The sequence below is a fragment of the Tripterygium wilfordii genome, chromosome 13, assembly GCF_013401445.1.
Source record: "Tripterygium wilfordii isolate XIE 37 chromosome 13, ASM1340144v1, whole genome shotgun sequence".
NCBI classification, from domain to species: domain Eukaryota; kingdom Viridiplantae; phylum Streptophyta; class Magnoliopsida; order Celastrales; family Celastraceae; genus Tripterygium; species Tripterygium wilfordii.
In genome coordinates, this window is record NC_052244.1 from 13,004,558 (window position 1) to 13,030,874 (window position 26,317).

At 38.0% G+C, this 26,317-nt stretch overlaps 3 protein-coding genes across 3 annotated transcripts; 2 read left to right on the plus strand and 1 right to left on the minus strand.

The window, feature by feature from the left end:
* Window positions 1-321: 321 nt before the first annotated feature.
* Window positions 322-4,750, minus strand: LOC120013325 (L-ascorbate oxidase homolog). Its single transcript, XM_038865099.1, has 8 exons — window positions 4,497-4,750; window positions 4,290-4,399; window positions 3,458-3,728; window positions 2,795-2,891; window positions 2,334-2,679; window positions 1,669-2,034; window positions 1,514-1,592; window positions 322-1,152 (listed from the first exon to the last, which is right to left on the minus strand). The coding sequence occupies exons 1-8, from the start codon at window positions 4,638-4,640 to the stop codon at window positions 955-957; spliced, it is 1,611 nt and encodes a 536-aa protein (XP_038721027.1). The 5' UTR covers window positions 4,641-4,750; the 3' UTR covers window positions 322-954.
* Window positions 4,751-6,544: 1,794 nt separating this feature from the next.
* On the plus strand, window positions 6,545-7,963 carry LOC120013427 (reticulon-like protein B13). Its single transcript, XM_038865231.1, has 4 exons — window positions 6,545-6,727; window positions 6,826-7,012; window positions 7,096-7,307; window positions 7,638-7,963. The coding sequence occupies exons 1-4, from the start codon at window positions 6,688-6,690 to the stop codon at window positions 7,820-7,822; spliced, it is 624 nt and encodes a 207-aa protein (XP_038721159.1). The 5' UTR covers window positions 6,545-6,687; the 3' UTR covers window positions 7,823-7,963.
* A 7,590-nt stretch (window positions 7,964-15,553) lies between these two features.
* Window positions 15,554-15,988, plus strand: LOC120012604. Its single transcript, XM_038864042.1, has one exon. It carries the CDS (start codon window positions 15,554-15,556, stop codon window positions 15,986-15,988), a length of 435 nt encoding a protein of 144 aa, XP_038719970.1.
* The last annotated feature ends 10,329 nt before the right edge of the window (window positions 15,989-26,317 follow it).

Below are 26,317 nucleotides of genomic sequence, written 5' to 3' on the forward strand. Positions count from 1 at the left end.
CGAGTATTTTGAGTGCTCATAATATTACAATATAATAGATTTTGAGTCAATTGTTATCTTTAGTTACAAAAAATAGTAGATGAATTCACTGTCGTATTTCATTTTCGTGGAATGAAATGGTTCAAGTTGTACATGCATAAATCTTCAATGGCGTTTGTTTTTTACGGTTTTATGCAAGGATAACCTTAGTAATTGTTAATGTAACACGTTTCTATCATCCATATGTCATTTTGGAATAAAAATTTAATGATTTAACATGATTTTGATATTGAACGATGATACAAAGCATACGATGAACGTTCAATAATGATTCAATAAACATGGAGGAATAATTCATTTATTTGTTCACTAGGAATCAAATTGTAAACAAATCCCACATAACAGCGATTAATACTTCACCTATGCCTATTTCCCATAGGTGTAGTTCGGGCCATGAGTCTAGCCAGGCCCACAACATTGGGCTCATAGGTCATGCTAGGCTCGATCCATTTTACATTCGCGGGCTGGGTTGGGGTTCTCGGCCCACAAATAACAACAGACCATGCCATGCAAGCATTAATAAGCATCATACAGGGCTCAGTATTACACTTGCTGATTTACACTTGCATTATACTCATTGGGCCAAGTTTGGGCGTATATGGGCTTTAATTCTTGCTGCCTACTAGTCTTTCAGGGAAAGGAAGTCGAATCTGTAAGCAATATCATGGGTTATCTGGGAAAAACATTTCAACCTGAAAGATAGTCATATAAGGCAATGACAACATGTTGAAAAAACACTTCAAATTTGTCAGATCTACACAACCATCTATGCCAAACAATAAACTATGCTCTCTCTTTTCCTGTTCTTTTATCCTCTCATCTGTACCAGTAATCGTTCTGCGCGGTCATACCTTCATCTTCATGCCTATAATATAAGAAGCTACGGATCACCAACAAAAAAATTGGTATGGAGCACTAATGTCGGGCGGCTTTGCCACAGAGAAGAGCATTAGAAGGAATGTCGTATTCGTTAGCAAGGCTTTTGACGGGGTTCCAGACCCTGAGATAGAATTGCTGCCCAAGATACTGCCTTTCCCATATTGCAGACCTCACATTCCACATACCTTGGTTGTCTAATGAAACTAATATAGCAGTCCAAGAGTTTGGGTATACCTGCAAGAAAACTTCACATATTAGGTAATGATTTGGAAAATTGATCAATAGATGGAATGGTTCGAGTATAGGCTGACGTCCATGTGGACTTATGTTGCACAAGCAATTTGAAAGGCAGTACAGACTGATAGGCAGTTGAGTTCAAGACAACCCACTATCTTATGGAAATTAGCTGTGCTGGGCAATAAGAGCCTATTTTAGGCAAGGCAGGAATGACACGACAAATTAAGTCGGATAATATGAAATGGGGAAGAGAAGAATGGAAGCAATCCCATTGTAGACAGTATACTCAGTAACAGCAAATTATCTGAATTTACTTATATATGATTTTCCTTTTACGATCTTAGGTTATTTGTGTTACCTGAGCGGTGTGTCTAGTAAGAGCGTCAACCAGATTGTAAGTTCCTCTCTTCTCAGCTGCCCACTGGCCAGAACCATAACTGTACCAAGACACAAAAGAATGTCAGAATCCAATCAACTTCCAAAAGGTAGATACAGCCAAATATAATGACTTACCCAACAACCCAAAAATCATAACCATCAAGATGCCAAGATTGCATGGCATCTTCATTGTTTTGAAAAATAACTTCAATAAAATCATGGAGGGATGCTGGCATGACGGAGGTAGCTATAGTTGCAGCACCTCCAGAGGGAACAGTTTGGATGGAATTTAAGCTGAAAACTCCAGGGATGTTGAAATAATCAGCAAGCTTCAGAGGGGTATCGGCATTGATATAAGAGACCCCGTTAACTGCATAACGCCTCTTCCCATTTATCAGAGGTGCGGAAGTGGCCAGCACAATTGACTTTGTCGTTGTTATCTTTCCATAATGGAATGAGCCCTGAGGATTCGGCCTGGCTGCATTTGCTGTCAAATTCCACCTTCAAGGAAAGATGAATTAATTAATATAGATCAGTCTTACCCTTAACTTAGATGTCAAAAAATCCACAGCTCAGTTTTCTTTTATGGAGAAAATGTCAGAAGAACCATTTCTCAGAGAAACATCAGACATTTGGCAGGAAAATGGTTTGAAAGTACAATGCTTCTAAGTTGAACAATCTAAAAGACATCGTCAAGCTTTATAGAATGCACAACCTACATTATTTTGATGATGTCGATATATGCACATATGAACTCTACTCTGTCTATTGAAACACAAATCTTCAAACTCAATATATACCTGTAAGTTCTGGCTTGCTCCATGGACCACTGAAATTGTAAAGCAGGCGGTGAAGGCAATGGTCCAGATACTGGGGTGTGAGAGTTTGTGTAGTGTAACACTGCAGTTGCTGAAAGAACATTCTCCGTAAAACGTGTAGATGCAACAATGTAGTAGTCCTTTGGAGCCTGATTTAAGGTTACTAGTACAGTCACAGATTGGCCAACATGCAGATCAAGGGTGTCATAAATGTTCTGAATGGTGTGTGATCCTTCCACCTCAACTAGCTTCATTGTATGGCCCTGGATTCTAAAGTTCAAAGTGGTTGATAGACCAACATTTGAGATCCTGAACCTATATGTTTTACCTGAAAGCAAAATAAATGAAACATTTGTCAATAAAATCAATTTCAGCAGAGCAACATAGGTCACAGCAGTTGAAGTTTCTTGAGGAATCAATCTTATGTTGAATATCAGAAGAACCTTGGTCGCCACTGAAGGTTGCGTGAGCTTGGCCATTTATAAGAACTCCGTGTGGAAATGGAAGAGATGTCCCCGAGTCCAAAGTCTGCTGTAAAATCTGTAGAGGACCATTTATAACAAATGCTCTTAGAATCATGTCAAAATAACCAAATTAAAGAGTGAACAGACGAGTAAAATACTCTTTTAAGGTCTGATTCCGAACATTTTTTGAAATCACTACATTTCAGCTTTACAGAGAAGGTAAGTGGAGAGAGTTTGTTATTATTCATAAACAAGGTTTACCCTTATGAGTCCCGCATTTATACTCAAAAAACTCCAAAAGTTGGCTGAAAAACACACTTTATAGTTTATATACTATTTGCAGTCCACATACAAGTGATGAGTCCAAACATATTTTGGTCATAAATGGAGGGTAAATGCACAAAAGAAAAGCAATTGCAGAATTATAAATCCCACTGCATTGGCACATGAACATGGAATTTTAAACATTTACACATGGCAATGAGGCTATTATCCAAATTAGAGCGAAAAGCTCAACCAAATTGTCTTGCTACCAACACTATGAATTATTCATGTTACACATAATATGATCTAAGCTGAAAAGAACAATGACAATTGTGAAAGAAGCCGCTAAGAATAAAAAGCAGAACATTTCTTGCTCACCTTATGACTGGTATTATACCAATCACCAACAAGTAATGTGAAATCACCATCAGGGTTCGGATAAGGAACCGGGATGCGTGGCCTGGAATAGACATTGAATGCACCATACCCTCCAGCAGCCTTATGGAATAGTGTTGATGGGAAATATGTGTATGAGCCTATCTGATCCTTGGGTTGAAACTGGTAAGTGTAGTTAGAGTTTGGTGGGATGGGGCAATTGGTTCCTAGCACTCCATCTTGCCATGAGTTTTTCCTCTGTTTAATTCCATTCCTAGTTTTAGCAGAACAAATGTCGAGAATTGAAACTTCGCAGACAACACAGATAATAGAGCAAAACAAACCGAGCAATCAAAAAACAAAAACAAATTAGAGAAAGAAGAAGAACATGAGAGTTTTATGTGGTTCGACTAGAGTGTTTACATTGCCTACGTCCACGGAGTTTAGGGCTTATTTTCAGTCTTTTGCTTATTTTCACTTAGAAATCCGATGTGTACAATTTAGTTAGGGTTTCCCTTTATAGCCATCTACTTAGGTACCCAAAAATATAATTATACTCATCAATAATACCCAAAATACAATTATATCCTCATATCCACTGGTACGCTTTGCTACCTTCTCGCATGCACAACTCCCCCTTTTCAAGAGCTCCCAGGTGTAAAGTAATTCTCCTAATATGAGCCACTTTATTTAACAATTATTACCAGATCTCAAGTCTTCGACCTTAAACCCACCAATACCCAATACATAGAAGCAGATTTAGAATCAATTTCCCTCATTGATGCTTAGATTTCTTATTAGAATCAAATGTAAAATGACAGATTTAGAAACTAACCAGGTCAGCAGAAAAGGCTGGTCCAGCTTGTTGATTAGGTTAAGGACGATGTTGTCATTAGTCACCACATCAAGACTAGGACCAGGAAATTGACCATTGATGAGAATCACCTTCCAAGATAAAACAAACAAAGCTTCAGTCTTTAGAGAACCCCAGAAAAATAACAGTGCCAAAAATGATAAAGAAAGGGCAGGTGAGATTCCTAACCTGTTGGGGCACACCCAGAGGAGAAAGAGTACCATTAGTAACAGTCCATGTGTAAAACCTATATGGGTTCTCTGCTTTCACCTCATAACCACACAAAATAACCAGAGCTACGCAAATCAAGTGCAGCAAAATGGGCTTCACCATTGGATCTGGAAATGCCCGTGAAGCCACCTCAGAGACCAGTAACAAAAGAGAGAGAGCGGTGCCCTAAATGTGATGCTTCGTTATTCTCTTCACTCGCATTATTGGGTAGAATTGACAGTCTGGTGAGGTCTTAAATAAGGATAGGGCGGGAAAAATAAATAACTTGTTGAGTGACTCATTGATGTCATGATATTCGGCGCTAATCAGTAATCACGCGTTTCCGCGTCATCATAATTTCTTTAAACCGAAGTTTATTTTCATCTTTGGAGAAAAAAAAAGTGCAAGCTTTTCTTTTTTATGTTGGAAATCCAAATCCAAATACATTGAGAATGTTATCCATTTTGTGACTCGAACATGCACAGATTTGTTATTAATTCTTAAGCCCAAAACACGTGTTAGTGTGAGAGGTTCAAGACTTTTACTTATATACCAATGGATTAATTTATGTCAATTTGAGTGGAAGCCCAAAAACTTTAGGTATCTATTAATGATATTGCCCGACAAAGAAATAAGAGTCGTCTCTCTATTTATGGGGGAATTAACTATCATCCCTACCTAGCACATGATGCATGACAGAAAACCACTAACCCAGTTATGAGATGAGTTATCAACTTGCAGATTTGTTTATTTATTTTGCTTTTCCCTATACTCCTGTCCTGATCAAAGCTGTGGAGACGTCAGTACAGTTGTTGTTGTTGACAATATTTATGTTTGTGTTTGAGTAAGATATTTGGATCCAGCTAGAATTGGATGGAGGGACCCCTGAGTATGACCGACATAAAAGAAAGGGACTGTACGAGAGTAAGTAGATTTAACATCCGAGAATCCAACCGACATAAAAGTGAACCTTCCCATGAAACAGGACACAACAATAAACACCATATATATATATATATGTATGTATTATGGATTATGAAAGAATCTGTTTGGTTACGAGGCCATTTCCTTTGATTCAGCTGTAATTCAGAAATAAAAGTGATGGTAATGGTCTTTAGTTTTGTTCAACAAACTGCCTTGTTTACATGCCAAATGACGGGGAGATTACATGAGAAGTGGGTACCAAACAGATTGGCAATGCGCGTGAACACAGTTTGATTCTCAATAATGAACGAATGCACATAAATCTTTGATGGGACTATGCCCCCGGCCTAGTAATTGCGACCCCCTTTACGAGGGACATCTATTCTCCCAAAGTTTGATGATCGACATCTTAGGTTCAGGCGTTGATGAACACATTGAACTATTCATATGACTGTGAGACCTTTAAAACCATGCACAATGATGCAATTATTAGGGGTGTACTCCATCACTGAGCTAAGAACGCATTTCAGGAGGATAGTACCCAAAACCAAGAACGAAAGTGTCCAGTTGTTTTCTTAGGGTATGTTAAAACCTCCAGTTGTTGCTTGAGGCCAGAAACTGACGAATATCCTCAATTCAGATTTCAGGCTGCAACTCGCCATTGGAAGAATAAAAAACACGTGGTGCCCGAATTTGCGGTGGTAATATTAATTATGTTCTACAATATTATTTGTTTGTGAAGAAATAATAGTGATCCCAGTAATACTAACAATCTTATGGGCCGAAATCCTGTCTTGAGCCCAAAATTTGTACCAACTATTAAGCCACTAACGAATTGGTCCAACATGAAAAAAGCCCAAGGTCACACAGTCATACTCACACCACACCACGGCATTGATTCGTGTCCAATCTCATGGGCCAAAGGCAGGTCTGGAGCCCAAAATCTGTACCAAGGAGCTTCATTGCTGGACCGAACATGGGCCGGAATATGCAAAAGGCCCAACGGCACTCGGCCGGTGGGTTCTGGTTGCGGTGCCAAGAGGGCTGATTCATGACATCCACGTGTCCTAAAAGGCTTATACGTGTAAACCAACCTACAACCCCGTCTCTCTGCCCTTTCTGTGGGCGTCAGACGAATTCAGACAAAACTTGATTGAAGGTTGAAACCATAGAGGATAAAGACCACCCAGAATATTCATTGTCCAAAATTCTCACACCTGCAAGCGATCTCGATTCGATCTTCACTATGTCTGCAACATCACAGCCTCAATCGGCCAATATATCAGGTAATTAATTAAGAAAGGATAACAATTAGGCCTATTACTCTGTTTCTCCAAAACCAACTCCAGTCCAATACACTGCTCTGTTTTTGGTGTGTATGTAGAGATTGCTAGAGACATATATCTATGGAGGAGCAAGAAGCTTTCAGTCACTGTTCTTACTGTGGCAACAGCTATCTGGGTTTTACTAGATGTTTATGAATTCAACTTCATCACTGTTGCTTCATGGCTGTCCATGTTTATTGTTTCTTCACTCTTCTTATATGCCAATCTACTCAGGCTTCTGGGCAAGTGAGTAATTAGCTTAATTAATTTTGTTTTCATTGTAGATTGATACATGAATTAAGTGGGAGTAATTAATTTGGTTTCTGCAGGCAGCCACCGGACTTGTCTGGACTGGAGATTACAGAGGAACAAGCTGTCGTGATGGCGAATTCATGTCGAGAAATGATGGAAGAATTTGTGAGATGGATGTTTAGAGTGAGTGCTGAGGGAGATTGGTTTGAATTTGCTAAAACAGTGGCTGGGTTGTTGTTACTCTCCTATGTGGCCAGTTGCTGTGATCTGCTAACACTTCTTTACATAGGTATATGCCTAAAATGGAGATAAATTAGGTGCTATGTTACCTATCTATAAGTAAGTGTGTGTTACGTGTATGTGTATATATATGTATATACACAATTCATTTTGTAGTTCTTGAAGGCCGAGAGTTCGATTCTAAGCTGACACCAACTGACCTATCGAACCTGAGTGTGGGCTGCCCATAGGGCACGTGAGGCCAAGAGTTCGATTCTAAGTTGATATTAACTATCCTGTTGAACCTGAGTGTGGGCTGCCCATAGGGCACGTCTGTTGACTTGTTCTCAGGTACCATAGGGTTAAAATTTGGTGATATTAATTGTTTTTTTTTTTGCAGGAATTGTGACATGCATGACAATTCCAGTAATGTATGCGAAGAATGAGGAGAAGATAAAGAGGTGCAGAGATTGGATAATGGCAGAATTGAGGTGGTTTTATGAGATGATAGACAATAAGGTAATCAAGAACATCAAGAACAGGATGTCGGTGGTTAAAGAGACAAAGCACAAGAAGGTTCAGTAGTTGTTTTATGTATGTTTTCGTGGGGAATAAAGGTCTTATGTACAGTATTATGTATGTCCATGTTCTTTTTCATGGTGTTTTGTAATTTATGGATTTATTGCCTTCGATCGGGTTTGCAAAATATTAATACGTATGCTCCAAGCTATATAGTAACGCAATTATGGTAAATACTAGGAAATTATCGACACATATTTGATGATGATTTCCCATTGGATTAAGGATCGTAAATACCAGGAAATTATCATCGGATATTTGATGATTGCAATTGTCTACATAAGAGAAATTTTATATATAGGAAAACACGCAAAAGGACCCTAGTCAGGCTTTAATAATAAAGAGTTGTGAGGAGTCATCTAGAAGCAGCTTCAATCAGGTCCAAGTCTAGTTAAACCATATGGTTGTGGAAATTAGAGAATCATGAAAAAGAAACTAAACTTATTTCCTGGTGTTATACAGAATAGTCGAAATATAATACGAGGTCATGGTAGTACCACAAAGCGCGGAGGCGCTACGCATTTGTTAAAAGGACTTAGTCCACCGGAAGCGTAAATTTCCAGGAAGAAACAATGAAATGAGATGAAATGCAACTAATAAATTAAGTATACTCATAATTCCTATATATATAATCAGAGCATGAGACCCAACAGCTGCATCTTATTCTCATCATAAAAAAGCTACGCATTGTGCCAGAGTTATGGAAGAAGCAGCTGCAGGGGCTCTGCTAGGAGTTGTGGTTCAGGAGCTCTATCGAGCGACTGTGGCGGCAGTCCAGAGAGCTACTTCCTTCCGTCATGAACTCAAACTACTCGAATCCACACTCAGGACTGTGACCCCAAAGATCAACCACATTGATCAATTAACAAGCAATATCCGAAACAGTTTTCCAAAAGAACTGCTAGCAGAGATCCAAATGTTCAAGCTACTTCTTATCCGCGGAAAGGAGCTCGTTATGACTTGCTCAGAAATCCCAAGATGGAGAATATGGAAAAAGTACAGGTACGCGAAGAAGATTAGAACTTTCAATGAATCTCTTGGAAACCTCGTCAGAATTCAGTTGCCTGGAGTGCAGTTGGACCTGATCCTCCTGGGAGTACTTAGTCAAATGAACAAAATGAATGGGAACCTACTTAGGAAGGATATTCAACATGAATTCTCATCCATCCCCAATTCAACGCCAATCAACCAAGGTCCCAGAAATGAAACAACATATCAGAGCAAGATTTGCTCTATAAACTGCTGTAGCATGTGCTGCTCTAGTACTCCAGCCTGTCTGGGATCACAACCGCACTGATTCCATTACCTTTTCTTTTCAATATTCTCCAAGCTCCACCAAGAAATTGTTTCCACTGTTGATCATGTTGTTATTAAAAGTGTTCTTGCAGGATTGTTAGCTCATAGTGAATAATGGGTTGAAAGACAGCTTTCCAATTAATTGTGAAAATAACATTGTTCCATACTTTTTTTTGGATTCCTCGATCGTAATGCTAGTGATGCAGCGCAGGGAATGGCATTTTGCCGAACACTTGATGCGCATGACAATAATCTCAGATGCTCCAAACTAACGCAATTACAAGTAACACACTAACACTAACACATATGAGCATTTTTTATGAGTACGAAGGTCACAGAACAAAGAGCAATCTTGACTCGGTCACCACAATGAAACAAATCCAAACGCCATTGATTAGCCCCAATTTACAAGGACCCAAACGAAGAGAGCAAGCAAACCCCCAACTTTCTTGATAGTTTCGAATCGTTGCGACAAGCAAATACCCTCCGGCCTCCACGAACCCAACAGGATATCGTTATTCATCAACGTGAAGTCAAGAACTACCGCCAACGAACACCCAGCTTAATTGGGCCTTCCGAGAGAAACTGCCATTGTATAACTGGGCCTCTTATTTGTTTAATTGGGCCTTCAAATATTACAACTGCGACCCATTATTGAAGCCCAATTCTTCCGGAGCAAGTGCACAAAACAATTGGGGGCTTAGGAGGCTCTGCAATTAGTTTCAAATTGTAGAGTCTACAATTGAAATCCAATAGCTTGAGACATATGTCACATCATACCACATTTTTGTTTTTTCATTTTTAAAATTTGTATGACTTTTTTTTTCATTATTGGATATGAATTGTAGACTCCAGGGAATTGCGGAGTCAATTGGAGCTTTATTCACACCCCAACTTTTACTAAATACACCCCTTGTTAAGCGTAACCTTGAAAATTCTAAATTTTTATAAGTACACCAAAAATACATAAAATCTGAGACATTTTATAAATCCACCTCTAAATCGGATCTGTCATCACTGGTCATGTCATCGTCTGTTGGGGTCATTCTCGAGTTGAAACTTGCCAGAAACGTGAACTCACTAGGGGCACAATTATGTAGTAGGAGTTCGGGGGTAATACCCCTTAAATTTTTTTTGGGACTACTATATAGCACGAAGATAATCTGTTTCAAGCAATAAAAATGTAATTTTTATTTATCACACTAGTCAACTTCAAAAGCCTATATATCAAAGAAAAATAGATCAAGCAACTTCTTTGTTTGCACTAACAATCTAGAAAGATATATCACCAAGTCCAAGAGAGGGAAGAGAGTCCACATACGCTGAGGATTGTAGATAAAGAGAGGAACATAGAGATTAAGGATTAGCTACTTTCTATCATAATTTATCACATTACTCTTCCTTCCACTGCTAGCAGACTTATGAGAAACTAGCAGGTTGGCTAGGGCGCTGTCGTATTAGCTACTTTCTATCATAATTTATGCCGCGGTTGTCTTAGTAGTACCAGGTCAAATTGTAAATTCAGTTGGATTAAGGATTGTAAATTCCAGGAAATTATCATGACATGCACAGGAACCTAATCAGGTAGTGATCAGGAGCGAGTCATCTAGAGACGACTTCAGTAAGACCAAGTCTCATCATATCACTATCACTTGTGGAAATTACAAAAATCATGAAAAAGGAACTAAAACTTATTGTAAGTAGATCATTGAAGCGCGGATTTTTCATCGCAAATGAAATTTTATATATATATATATATATATATATATATATATATATATCTAATCAGAGCAGGAGACCCACTGATTGGACCTCTATTTTGAGGTTCCAATGTCCTTTAATTAGGATGTTCTAGCACTTAGTTAATGTATTTGATTGCATTTTAGCTTAATTTTACACTTACAAATGTTTCCCCTTGGTTTTGTAGGAATCGGACCTTGTTCGGGCAAGTTGGAGCACTTTTTGGGCACTTTTTGCTGTGAGGTGTCGGGACACTTCCCAAGGTGTCCGGACACTTACCGTCCGGACACCCGCAGTACCAGTCCGGACACTTTCTTCACAAATTGAGACAGAGGCTCACAAAGTTGGAGGCATGAAGTGTCCGGACACCCGTCCGGACACCTACGGCGAATCTGCAATTTTCTGCACCGAAATTTCAAGGGCACTTGGGGTAAGTACACACACACACTTTGGTGTCGGTCAAGTTTTTGGCGCCGTTGCCGGGGAAGCGAGTGTCAAAGACGGAGCTGGGTGGCTTGTAGATGCTAGCATTATGCTATTAAACGCCATCAAATAAGGAAGAAGCACGGTCACGCTTCAAGGGTAACTTCGTTCCTTCATTTTCCTTGCTTTCTAGAATAGTTGATTTAGTATAGTTGCTGAAAAGAAAAAAAAAAAAATTGTGAGGAGAACTTGGTGGATGGGATTAACTTAGTTTCCTGTGGGCGATGGATGCCACCTTGTTTGCTTTGTGGTAGTGGAACGTTGTTTGAGAGAGATTTGAGCATTTTTTTTTATTCCTTACTACTTGCTTGCATACTTGGTGTGGTTATCTTTTCTTGGAAACCTATTGTTGATCTATCCTTGCCTTTGCTTATTCTCATGAATTCTTGCTTTGAATGAACCTGTGGTTGTGATCTCTTTGCTTGAAACTCTTCGATTACTATCTTGTACTCCTTGTGCTTAATTGAAACTTTGTGCCAAAATGTCATTATCTAGAGGGAGTAGTGTTCATGCTAATGATATGGGGGGTGGTCAAGGAAACAAAATTGATTTGAATACATTGTGTTGTTTATTACAAAATGTGAACATAAAGGAATTGTCAAATTCTGGGCATGAACCAAATGCCCAAGGAGGTAATGTTTTGCAAAATGTGCCACAAATTGTCCAAAAGGATAACCATTTGCAAAATGTGACCATAAATGTTCCACATGATCATGCACTTCAGAATTCACCCCAACATGATTTTCAATATCCTAATGAACCACTCATGCATTATATGCCTCATGCGCCTCAAGTTCCACAATATGCATATTATGGGCATGATGTGCATGCTCCTCCTCCTCCTTTTGACTACATTCATGCACATGAGTACCAACCCTTTAGACAAGCACAATCTTCACACCAATGTATAGCTCCACCATCTTACCAACCATGCACCCCACCCCAAGAGAGATCACTTGAGGATACGCTTCAAATATTCATGGAAGCTCAATTGGAGGTTAATCAAAGGAGATTTGAATTTCGTGAGCAAACCAATAGAGCCTTGGAATATTTAAGAAGCCAATTGACAAAGATCACTCAAACATTAGAATTTCAATTCGAAACTTCAAGTGAGGGGTTGAATGTGCAAGAACAAGAACAACCCATCATTACCTCAAGGAGTGGGATAGTAATTGACAATACCATGACTCCTAAGGTAAGTGAGGATGAAAAATTAGTGGAAGAAGTGGGTGGTGAGGTGAAAAATGTTATAGTTGGAGATAGATCATGTCGAGACAAGGACAATTATCAAGTTGAAAAGGTTGAGGAAAAGAGCGAAGATAAGAGAAATGAAGAGAAAGAGGAAAATAAAGTGAGAAAAAAGGGGAACAAGTTAGACCTTGGGAGGGAAATTGAGAACGTCCCTAAGCTTTATATTCACTCTCATATTGAGGACAAATTAAAGTTGACATTTGCACATGATTCAATTGAGGTTGTACTAGCATTGGTTGAGAAAGGTAGTAAACTTTTGATTGAGGGAGATGCTATGAAAGGAGTTTTGAAATCCTTAACTATTTACGGTGTGGGATTTTTGTCCTCTCTTTTAGGAGCTTTAGAGCCTTCCCCACTAAAAGTTGCATCATACCAAGTGCATCCTCAAAAACCAAAAAAAATACCTTTGCCAAGTGGATTTAAAAAGTCCTCTAAATGCTACTTTGCACAGAAATTTTTTATAGAAATTAAAAAAGTATGGCGTCCCAAATCCCAATTACAATTTTTTCCATGTGAGTCTCGGGAAAAAGGGACCGAATCATGCGTGGTCCGTCATGTTCCTCAACATGGGAGTAGTGATTATGAGGATGTTCTTGGGATCTCAAGGATCCCAGTTCTCCCATGTGTCATGGTTAGACTCCACCCTTGTACCATAGTATGGTTGTGATTAGTTTTGATTTGATTTCATTTTTTGTGTATGTTTTGTATGTTCACAATCCATTTCCTAATTTTCGCTCCTTGTGCACTTATTCAAGTTGGGGGGTGAGAATTGTGACATGGTTGTGTGTTATGTTTTGATTTTCTTACCCTTTAATTTTGGTGTGTTTTTGTATGTTCACAATGCATTTCACAATTTGTTCTTGCCTTGTTTTCCATTCTTGACATTGGGGACAATATCTCATTTAAGTTGGGGGGTGAGGGAATTGTGAATTCACTGTGAAACTTGCTTTATTTTGGTGTGCTTTTGTGAATATCAAAAACATGAAAAAAAAAAAAATAAATAAATCTTGTTGTGTCATGCTTGGATAGTGTGGTTGGTATTAACTTTTTCAGGATATGCTTCGTTTCTCATGATTCCGACCACTTTTGAAGAGTATGGTATGATTTCCTACCCTCTATCCTATTGTGTTGTGCGTTGTTGTTCATCATGCTAGATGGACTTTAGGAGGGGAAGGGTAGATGCTTTTGGGATTCACTACCAATTTGAACGTTAATTTATTATTCTTGTTCAAACGTGTAAGTGTAGAGTAGGTTTCTTGATTTTTTTTTTGTGAAGTTGACATATGCAATTGAGTGGGATAATTATAATCAATCTTTCTTGGGATGATTGGGACCTAGTTTGATAGAAAAATTGTGTAGTTAAGTAGACATCTTGGCATTGAAGCATTTGTATGACTGCGTTTTTGGATTCTTTTGCCTGAAAAACTACCTTTTATCCCTTCTCATTCTTTTGAGCCATTCTTCACTGATACACATTGGGTTTCGGGTGATGTTTTTCATTGATATTCATTTGACATCTTATGCGCGTATTCTTCAATAGCTTTGTAAACATTACATTTGATTACTGAGAAGTGTGATTTTTGTATTTTGTCACTTGCTTGTGAACTTAGGATTGAAAGATTCACTAGGTTGAGAGATTTGAGCTTAGCCTATTCATTTGTGAGTGATTATAAGCCCTAAATTTCTTTAAGCCTCTTGATTTCACTTACAAGCCTTGTGTGAGCTATTTTCCTCAAATATTTCCCACCTTTGGTTGCAAGGTTGAGTAGGAGCTTAAAAAAAAATAAGTTGGTAGTGATATTACCCTTTCTTATGTTGAAAACAAATTGAGGGTTGTTGTTCAAATGTTGTTCATTTTCGAGAAGAAAAGAGAAGAAAAAAAAAGAAAAAAAAAGTGCATAGAAAAAAAATCAAAAAGAGGTGTATGCAATAAAGTTAATCTTTTGTGTGTAAAGGATGAGAAGTGTTTGGATTTGTGGTGCAATGGAAGGGGTGACAAAATGAGAATTTAGCTCACATGTTTGAACTTAACCTTGCAACTTGTTACCTAGTTCCAAATTCTTCATACCTTGTCCCTTAGCCACATTACAAACCATTTAACCTTTTGATGAATTTGATTCAAGGTAAACAAGTGAGTTGGCGGATGCATTAATTGTTCTTGTAGGTGATTTCTTTCTCAAAGCTATGCCCATCCAAATTATCTTTTATAAACACATACATTTAATTCAATTGTGTAAGTCATTCACTTACCACAATGCTTTTATGTTTTTGTGTACATTTGGGATTGCGGATTTATGAACATCAAAAGGGTCCATAACAAGGTTTTACTTGTGTGAATGTGTTGAGTTGTCTTGCTTGATTGCACATATATTTTACATATTATAAAATGTTCTTAGTCATCTTTGAGGGGATTGAGATTAGTTGTCTAAAGATTTTGCATGTTTTCGACTAGCGGGGGAATTGGGGGATTAACTCTATTTCTTGCATGTGAGAACTTAGGAATAATTTATGGTGCTTTCAAAGTAATAGTGGATCCCTTGGTAAGTGTTTGTGGGTATCGCTCTGATAAGCCCTCACGAGACTACAACTCGTCCACTAGGGTGACCTAGGGGTTTAAAGGCTTTTGCAGGCGCTAAATGCAACCGTGATGCCTACGTCAGTGAGTTAGGATTTTATTTAGTAGATTTTAGTTTTAGGTAGTGGTTGCATTGCTAGGGACTAGCAACGTCTAAGTTGGGGGGTGTGATTGGACCTCTATTTTGAGGTTCCAATGTCCTTTAATTAGGATGTTCTAGCACTTAGTTGAGACAGAGGCTCACAAAGTTGGAGGCATGAAGCGTCCGGACACCTACGGCGAATCTACAATTTTCTGCACCGAAATTTCAAGGGCACTTGGGGTAAGTACACACACACTTTGGTGTCGGTCACCCACTCATTGCATCGATCAATACTAAAAAAACTGAGTTTATGGTGTCAAAAGCTAGGGTGGTTATGGAACCTACAGCAATTACATCGCTTGTGCTAGGGGCTGCGCTAGGACTTGTGGTTAACGAGATGTATCGAGTAAGTAAGGAGGCAGTTGAAAGATGTGATTTATTTCATGATGAACTGGAATACCTCAAATCCACAATCAAGATTGTGACCCCAACCATCAACCAAATTGATCAATCCAGAAACCGAAACAGTTATCCCAGAGAAGTAGTAGAGGAGATCGAAACGTCCAAGAAACTTCTTGTGCGGGCAAACGATCTGGTTATGACTTGCTCGGATATACGAAGACGGAAAGTTTGGAAAACGTACAGGTGCACAAAGAAAATTAGAACTCTCCATGATTCTCTAAGAGCCCACTTGACCCTCCTACTGGGTGTTCTTAATCATGTGAACCAAATGAAGGAGGACTAATGATATTCAACCCAGCCAGGCCCCATATGCATGTTACTGTTCTAGCTATCTTCCGTTTCATGTTTATGATTGTTTGATATATATGTATGTATTCTTATTTATTTTATTGTGTTGCCTTGTTAAAGTTAATAAGTCAAGGTTACTGTTTGAACCTTGACCATGTTAAGTTTATTGTTAGTTTATTGTGTGGCCTGGCTGTAAGAATAAGAAGGTGTGCTTGATTCTTCTTAAGGTTGATCTGCTTTGTAATGGAATGTATTGTATTGTACTGTAATAAAATGATATTAAAGAGCTAGGGGCTCATATATATATGTTGAATGCTTGATTGCTGATCTTCTTTCTCTTAAGAATATATATATATATATTTGTGTGTTTCTTGTGCTTCTACTGCAAGCTAGCTTGTGGTCTAGATTCATGAAGGCCTCAAGCAGGTTATCGTTCAAATAACATATAATATTCTTACCCTTTTTTTCTCTTTCTTTTTTATGGCACGGAAGTTGACATTACCTTCTGTCTCTATCTGGTCACCATTGCTGAAAAGAGTCTGAACACCACACTAGAGGCACAATCAATTCTGATGACTTCCATTATGATAGTATTTAAAATGATAACTTGCTGAGTGCACATGATCATCAAAGCCATTCCAAAAAAAATAAATCTATGACCTCTTATACCAAAACAAGAATAAATAATAATGAAATGAATCCACTAGGATAGCCCATATATTCCAAATTATTATAACACAATACTTATAAGGTATTACAGAGAGGTAGTCAACTCATATTTGTGAGCTCTACAATTCGTTAAGATTTACAATTTACATCTATTAAAAGTGAAAATGTTTGATAAATTTTAAAAATTAAAATTTAAAATTTTATGTAACACCTCTCAAATCATTAAATTAAATATATACAATCTTTTATTCCAAACGAATTGCACTCTCAAATCATTGAATTAAATATATACAATCTCTTCTTCCAAACAAATTGCGGTGCCCTACATTCAATCAACTCTATAATATAATACATATACAATAGCATAAATTCCAGAGTACTGCGCACGTGATTTTATGATTAGCAGCTCCTTCACATACACTCCAAACAAAAGTCAATAAGGAAAAGAAAAGAAAAAAACAAAATGCTTGTCATGAAATATATTAAAATACAAACTAAAATGTCAAATTGTCAATTATCATCCTTGAATAGTTCCAAAGACTTGGCTTTTTTTGAAACATATAGAGGAACAAAAATTGATACAAAGAAAATGTCAACGATATCAAATAATCTCTGAGAAGTTTCTGTAAACTCTACTTTATTTCTACAAAAAATTTAATATCCAATGAATGTCATTTGCCAAGTCAATTATGATGATTCTAAAATCTAAATCCTATTGAAACGAGGAAGCCAATTTGAAAGACTAACGAAAGGCATGAGATTTTTACAAGTAAATTTATGTAGTAAAATATCTAATGAAATTAAAGATCAAAATTTACTCAAAAATCAATCTCCCAAGAAAAGTCTTTCTCAAAACCCCAAAAACATTGCTGACTTTGGATCTCTATTCTCCTTTTAGAAGTATCAGATGTGAGCTGCAAAAAAGGAAAGAAGAAAAAAAGCCATAAGAATTTTTTTTGACCATATATGATCGCAGTAGTGACTAAGATTATATTAATATATAGTTAAGCAGAAATTTTCTTACATCCAAACTCAAAAGATATATAATCATCCTATAGAAAAGGAAGATATATATAAGTTGGCAGGAAAATTGATCATGTCTTACAAGGTATTATAATTTAACTTGTACGAAGAATGAGGTCAAGAAGAAATCAGTGGTGGTGTGATAAAGTAATAAGACATATGCAGAGTGGAATAGCAAATTATAAACAATTCTTGTGCACAAAGTTTTCGAAAAAGATGTGCACAACCTTTCCCGCATAAAATGTAGAGGGATTATTTTCGAGATTTGAACTGTGATATCTAAGTTGCACTTGCACCTCTCAACTTAATCATATATTGTATCACATATTCACATGTTAAAGGTAAATAACACTCATACACAAGGGTACTTTCACATGTTTGCATGTCAAAGGTAAACAACACTAATGCACAAGACTTTCACAGAGGCTGAGTCGAGAACATATAAGATGTACATAGACCTTACTCTACATATATAATATCTGAAGAGACTATTTATAAAAATTAAACATATGACCTTTAGGTTGCACCCTTACAACTCTACTACAGGACCACATGTTCACCTGTATATGCAACAATAAATTATGATTATAGAGATTACTTCAAGTTTCTTTAATATTGAACAAGTAATTATCATAAAGATCTGCAACATCTGTCCGGACATATCGTAATCTATCTTGAATTTTTGCTCCACCTGTCTGGACAACCTATTGTACTGACAACAAACACTCAAACTCCAATTGCAAGATCTTTTGATTGACACAGAACACTAGTTGTCCGAACAACACCTAGGCCTATTCGGACAACATACATCATATATAAGATATCAATAGCCGAATCGAGCCAAAAAAACCACACCCCTGAGATACACTTCGAGACCCTAAATCTCACGTTTTTTACATTTGCAGAGAGAATATCAACCTGCCAATCCCAAGTCCGATCAACTGAGACACTTGCAACATTGAACAACCAATTATCGAAAACTCAGTCCGATTTTGCACGTGATCATATATTTATATACAAAAACAAACACAAGGAACCTAATCAGGCCTCAACCAAAAAAGATCGCGAGGAGTCATTTAGAAGCGGCTTCAATCAGGCCATGTCTAGTTAAACCGTATGATTAGAGAATCATGAAAACGAAACTTAACTTATTTCCCAAGTTATAATTAAAGAATAGTCGAAATATTGGATCAGACATGGTAGTCCGTCGTCCCACAAAGCGCGTACGCATTTATTTAAACGACTAAGTCCACCGGCACTGTAAATTTCCAGGAAGAGATTATATATATACATATATATATATATATATATATGTATATATTCTCTGAGCATGAGAACCACCCATTGCATCAAATACAAAAACCGACTTTATTCTCATCATAAAAAAAGTGAGAGCTATGGAAGCAGCTGCAGGGGCTGTGCTAGGAGTTGTGGCTCAGGAGCTCTATCGAGAGACTGTGGCGGCAGTCCATAGAGCTACTTCATTCCGTCGTGAACTCACACAACTCGAATCCACACTCACTACTGTGATCCCAAAGATCAACCACATTGATCAATTAACAAGGAATATCCGAAACAATTTTCCAAAAGAAGAGATCCAAAAGTTCAAGCTAGTTCTTATCAGCGGAAAGGAGCTCGTTATGACTTGCTCAGAAATCCCAAGATGGAGAATTTGGAAAAAGTGCAGGTACGCGAAGAAGATTAGAACTTTCAATGAATCTCTTGAAAAACTCGTTGGAATTGAGTTGCCTGGAGTGCAGTTGGACCTGATCCTCCAGGGAGTTCTTAGTCAAATGAACCAAATGAATGGGAACCTACTTAGGAAGGATATTCGACATGAATTCTCATCCATCCCCAATTCAGTGCCAATCAACCAAGGTCCCAGAAATGAAACAACATATCAGAACGAGATTAACTCTATAAACTGCTGTAGCATATGCTGCTTTAGTAGTCCAGCCTGTCTGGGATCACAGTCACACTGATTCCATTACCTTTCCTCTTCAATACTCTTCAAGCTCCTCCGAGAAATGGTCTCACGGTTGATCATGTTGTTGTTAAAAGTGTACTCGCAGAATTGTTAGCTCGTGAATAATGAGTTGGAAGACAACTCTCCAATTAATTGTGAAATAGAGCATCGTTCCATACTTGTTTTTGGGTCGGGGACAATTTACCACTCCTAGTGGTGACCTCTTCCGGCCTCGGTTCCTAATTCACGTACTAGGAGAAGATCAGGATGTTAAACATATTATGGCAATATATATAATGATGTTTGATTTGGATTTGATTAATGTTTGTTTAATGACATATCGTCTGATTTATATCTTTGTTGGATTTTTTGGTTGGCCTTCTTGGATTGAATGGATGGATGGTTTGGATTGGATTGGATTGCATTTGTGACATTTAGAAGTGTTATTTTATTGTTGTTGGTGGGGTGGGAGATGTTAATTATCGTGTTTGATGCTTTCAGGTAAATGACGCTGGTGAAAGCAGTGTCATGCAATCTAAGGAATAGAGTCAAATATGATTTGGCATATTAATTTGAAAATATGTTATACTGTTAATTAGTCTTTAAAATAGTGTTATTTATATTAAAAAAAAAAAGCCAGGCCGGGTTTAAATGTAATGACCAACGCAGTCCAAAAAACATTTAATATCCTTACCTTCTGTCTATGTTGAAGAGAGTCAGAACTCCACACAATTCACAATCTATTCTAAGAGCAACCACAATGGTTGTTTTTTACTGGGGCATGGGTAATACATACGAATTTGTATTTTGTTTATATAAATGTATTGGGGGATGTGTTTTGTTGATATGGTTGAGCCAACAAAATGTATTGATACCATTGTGTGTAAATTTGTTGGCTTTACTTTTTGTGTAATAGAAGTGTGACTCAGTATTGATTTTAGTGTAAAATGTGTGTATGCGTTGTGGGGCCCAACCATTAGCAAACATGTAGGCGTTGAATTTGTCATGCCCACATCCATTGGAAAACAAAAAGAGACCAGCACAATTATACCGTTGGAGCATGAACAATTGTATAGTGGCCCATGCACCTTTTGTCATTCATGGGCAAGCAAAAAGCCCTCATTGTTGAGTGCTCTAAACATTCAATTATGATAGTATTTAATAACGTTAATAACTTGCTTACCACTATTAAAATGATAACTTGATGAGTGCACATGATCATCAATTATGATAGTATTTAATAACAGTACTAACTTGCTTACCACTATTAAATAATGAAATGAAGTAAGCTAAGGATTATATAAAATTACCGATATAATCAAATTAATCGCTAACCGAACCGATCAATCTCCTATTTTCAATTTTTTTACATATTTCTTTAATATAACCGACCGATAACTAAAATAATCACGAATAACCGATCGTTAAATTCATATCAAAAAACCCAAAAAAAAAAAAATTAACCATTTACAGCCGTAGAATCCAGTAGGATGGCTCTGATGTTTATTGATATATTCCAAATTATTATAAACCAATATTACAATTGGTCGAGTATGCGAATGTTCTACTTGCAAGTTGCAACTATATTTGATGACTGCAATTGCAATCCAATTGGCCTGGAAATTATCATGACATACACAGGAACCTAAATCAGGTTGTGATCAGGAGCGAGTCATCTATAGGCGGCTAAGCTTCTGTCAGTTGAATGAATTAAAATATATATGGTTGTAAGTTGAGCGTTAAAGCGCGGACGCGCTACGCATTTATATGTCCACCGGAATTAAGCGTAAATTAAATTTCCAGGAAAGACTATGTCCATAGGGCATGTATCTCGGGTACCAAAGGCTTAACATTTGGTGATATTAATTGCTTTTCTGTTTTTTTTTTTGGCAGGAATTGCGACGTGCATGACAGTTCCGGTAATGTATGTGAAGACTGAGGAGAAGATAAAGAGGTGCAGGGATTGGATAACGGCAGAGTTGAGAAGGTTTTATGAGATGGTAGACAAGAAGGTAATCAAGAACAGGATGGCGGTGTTTTATATTTATGTTTTCGTGGGGAGTAAAAGTTTTATGTACAGTATTATATATCTACGTCCACGTTCTTCTTTTTCCTGGTGTTTAGTAATTTATGGATTTATTGCTTCTCATCAGTCATACAAAAATTTAGATATACCGTTGAGTAATATCCTTCTCATAGGAATCAAATTTTAGGCACACATATACCTAAGTAAGCCAATTGTCAATCAAACCATCTCTTGTTTGTCGGTTTTGCAAAATTTACGTATGCTCCAAGCTAGTAACGCAATTATGGTACTCAAATATATAGATACACACACGGAATGCAATTGGATTAAGGATCGTAAATGCCAGGAAATTATCATCACATATATGATAGACTGTGATTCATTCTCTGTAGACTATATATATAGACGTAATCCAATTGGATTAATGATTGTCAATTCCAGGAAATTATCATCACGTATTCGATGAATGCAATAGTTATTAAGTTGTCTAGACTCTAGACCATTGCAAGTAATTGAGGATATATTGGGATATATACAAATAGGTACATATAATCAATGAGACGAGACGCTACGATGTGTCACCATATGGACCGAATAGGAGGAAATCGGGTTGGGGAGCATCTTGGCTAACTCGGATGTCACATTCACCTGTACTCTGGGTACGGCCTAATGACATAACGACGGGAATCTTAGGTGAAATGAGAGAATCAAGACACGGTGGTTCCACAAAGCGCGTACGCATTTACTTAAACGACTAAGTCCACCGATAGTGCAAATTTACAGGAAGAGAATATAATGCTAGATATGTAACCCATTGCATCAATACAAAAACTGACTTTACTCTTATCATAAAAAAAAAAACTACGTATTGTGCCGGAGTTATGGTAGAAGTAGCTGCAGGGACTGTGCTACGAGTTGTGGCTCAGGAGCTCTATCGAGCGACTGTGGCGGCAGTCCAGAGAGCTACTTCCTTCCGTTATGAACTCAAACTACTCGAATCCACACTCAGGACTGTGACCCCAAAGATCAACCACATTGATCAATTAACAAGCAATATCCGAAACAGTTTTCCAAGAGAACTGCTAGCGGAGATCCAAATGTTCAAGCTACTTCTCATCCGTGGAAAGAAGCTCGTTATGACTTGCTCAGAAATCCCAAGATGGAGAATTTTGAAAAAGTGCAGGTACGAGAAGAAGATTAAAACTTAAAAAACTCGTTGGAATTCAGTTGCGTGGAGTGCAGTTGGAGCTGATCCTCCTGCGAGTACTTAGTCAAAAGAACAAAATGAATGGGAACCTACTTAGGAAGGATATTCAACATGAATTCTCATCCATCCCCAATTCAACGCCAATCAACCAAGGTCCCAGAAATGAAACAACATATCAGAACGAGAAATGATATATTGAAGAGCTACGAGCTCATATGTTGAATGCTTGATTGTTGATCTTCTTTCTCTTAAGAATATATATGTTTAGGGTTTATGGCAATCTTAACCCGGTGACAGAGGCGCCCTGGGGATATATGTTATTTTCATTCAACTTGTATTCTAAGAAATTTTTTCTAAGAATATACGTTCTTTTCAATCAACAACCATATTGAGCCCATTAAAACATTGCAAGTAGATCCAAAAGGCCGAAAGTGACGTAGAATAAGATTATCACATAGCAGGAGAAGTGTTTCATTAGTGCTACTCCTAACCCCAACCCATACACCATACTACGATTGTTGGGAATTTGGACCGAGGGTGAACCCACATTATATGGGCCTAATATGAGTTTACTTGACATTAGATGGAAACCCATTATATCAAAAGCTAATAACTCATGATACTGTTGAATAGAGTCAAAGATTTACCCAAGATTTACTTTATTGATTGAAGACTTTATTGACAAACTCAATATTGATTGAAGACTTTCCTTAATTGAAGATTCGGCAATCAATATTGATTTGTCTAAGTTCATAATTGATGCCTCAATTGTTGACTAATTGATGCCTCAATTGTTGACTTTGATAGTGACTTTGATAGAGATTGTAATTACGTAGATCATTGATTGTAAACCAATGTAATAGCTATATAGGTGTTTCCCACTTCAATAAAAGATATTGATTGCAAAATTAAGTTGGTATCGGAGCAAGGTTCTCTTAACATACTACCTCTCCATCACCGTAGCTACTAGGGGCCGACTGCTCCAACCATCCGACAGAAGCCGATTGCTTCGTCCATAACAGGTGCCGATTGCACCATTGAACCAGAATCTCATCCAGAAATTACAAACAACTCATGGCTGAATCCGGTGCTCTTATAGTTCCACCTGTGGTGACGCCAACTCAAGAACCAACCTCTATTCCTTATGGGATCAAACTGAATGGCTCAAATTTCACTCTTTGGTCTCAGGTGGTTACTATGTTCGTTGCTGGACGAGGAAAGATGGAATATCTCAAAGGTACGACCTCGAAACCTACTGTTAGTGACTCTACATATAACAAGTGGATGATGGAGGATGCTACTGTAAAAGGCTGGCTTATTGGCTCTATGGAGGCCGATATAATGAATCTTTTTATTCGTTTACCCACTGCAAATGATGTTTGGGATGCTGTGTCTCAAACATATTTTGAGGGTGCTGATAAATCTATTTTGTATGATCTGTCTCGAAAAGCTATGACAACTAAGCAGGCAGGGCGACCTGTGGCTGCATACTATTCCGATCTTAAGGTTATTTGGCAGGAGCTTGATCATCGTCGTCCAATTACCTTTACTCAGCCAGATGTGATTAAGACTCGAATGGCTGAAATTGATGAAGATCGAGTCTATTCTTTTTTGGCTGGGCTTGATGATATATATGATTCTGTTCGGGGAGATATTCTTCGTACTAATCCTCTACCTGGACCTGATAATGCTTTCTCAACTGTGAGACGTGAAGAACTTCGCCGGAATACAATGATGTCTTCAGAAGTTCCTCAGATGGCTATGGCAGTTCGAAAATATGGAACTCCAACAAGTTCTTTGTCACTGTCAGTACCTACTGGTGGTAAATGTACTCATTGCGGCAGCACCAAACATATTGTAGATACTTGCTTCAAAAAGCATGGATATCCCGAGTGGTGGCAGGCTCACAAAGAGCGATTACAAGCTCGAAAAGGTGGTAAAGTTGCGCTATGCACCTCACCTACAGTCCCAATGGCACCGACTCCTTCTTCAATGGATACCATGGCTTCCACTACTCCAGTTGATATCACTCACTCTGTGGTAGATCCTACTCTTCTCCAACAGTCAGGTAGTGTTGGTCTAGCCCTTCTTGCAACAAATTCTGAAAAAGATCCCGGTTGGATTCTTGACTCTGGTGCGACTAATCATATGACCTTTGATGCGTCCTTATTACATGATGCTTGTTTACCAAATTGCTCTACTGTCACCAATGCCAATGGTGTTTCATATCCGGTTACGGGCGCTGGAAGGGTTAACTTAACTCCTTCATTATCCTTGGAGCACACTTTATTGATTCCTGCTCTTTCCAATAATCTTTTATCTGTGCCACAAGTTACTACACAACTAAATTGTTTAGTATTAATATATCCTACTTTTTGTTTCCTTCAGGATCTCTGCAGCGGGGAGATAATTGGGCGTGGTACTAAGAGAGAGGGATTATATTATGTGGAAGATGTTAGTATGGGACGATCTCTATCAGCAAAAGGGTCATCTAGGGCATCAGAAGATCAGATTCGGTTATGGCATCATCGTTTGGGTCATGTCTCCTTTGGTTACTTGAAATATTTATTTCCTACTTTATTTTCTACATGTGAACCTTCCAATTTTCAGTGTGATACATGTGTTTTGGCCAAGAGTCATCGTGCTACTTATTCTGATAGTTCTAATAAAAGAGTTGTGCCTTTTGCGTTGGTTCATTCGGATGTTTGGGGACCTGCCCCTGTTACTACTTCTACTGGCTTTAGATGGTTTGTATTATTTATTGATGATTGCACTCGTATGACTTGGCTTTACCTTATGCGTCATAAGAGTGATGTGGCTGCTTGCTTCCGCACGTTTCATACCATGATCAAAACACAATTCTCTGCTAATTTACAAGTTCTTCGATCTGATAATGGTGGTGAATTTGTAAATCAGGAGTTACAAGCTTATTTTCAGACTCATGGAATTTTGCATGAAACCACTTGTCCTTATACACCACAACAGAATGGTGTTGCTGAGCGCCGAAACAGACAAATTTTGGAGATTACACGTGCTGCCCTTATTGGAGCCCACATGGCACCACGTTTTTGGGAAGAAGCTGTTACCACAGCTGTATATCTTTTGAATAGGGTACCCACTCGTGTTCTACAATTTCAGACACCACTTGATAAATTGGCATCCTATGTAACACTGCCATCGCACCTCACACTTCCTCCCCGGGTGTTTGGTTGTGTTGTGTTTGTACATTTACAGAAACATCTCCGCACGAAACTTGATCCTTGTGCCCTCAAGTGTGTATTTGTCGGTTATCATCCTTCACAAAAGGGTTACCGTTGTTTTCATCCTCCTACAAGTAAGTTCTATGTTACTATGGATATCACCTTTTCTGAACATGAAATGTTTTTTTCTTCACCCAATTCCACGCTTCCGGGCCCGAGTGGTGATACTGTTG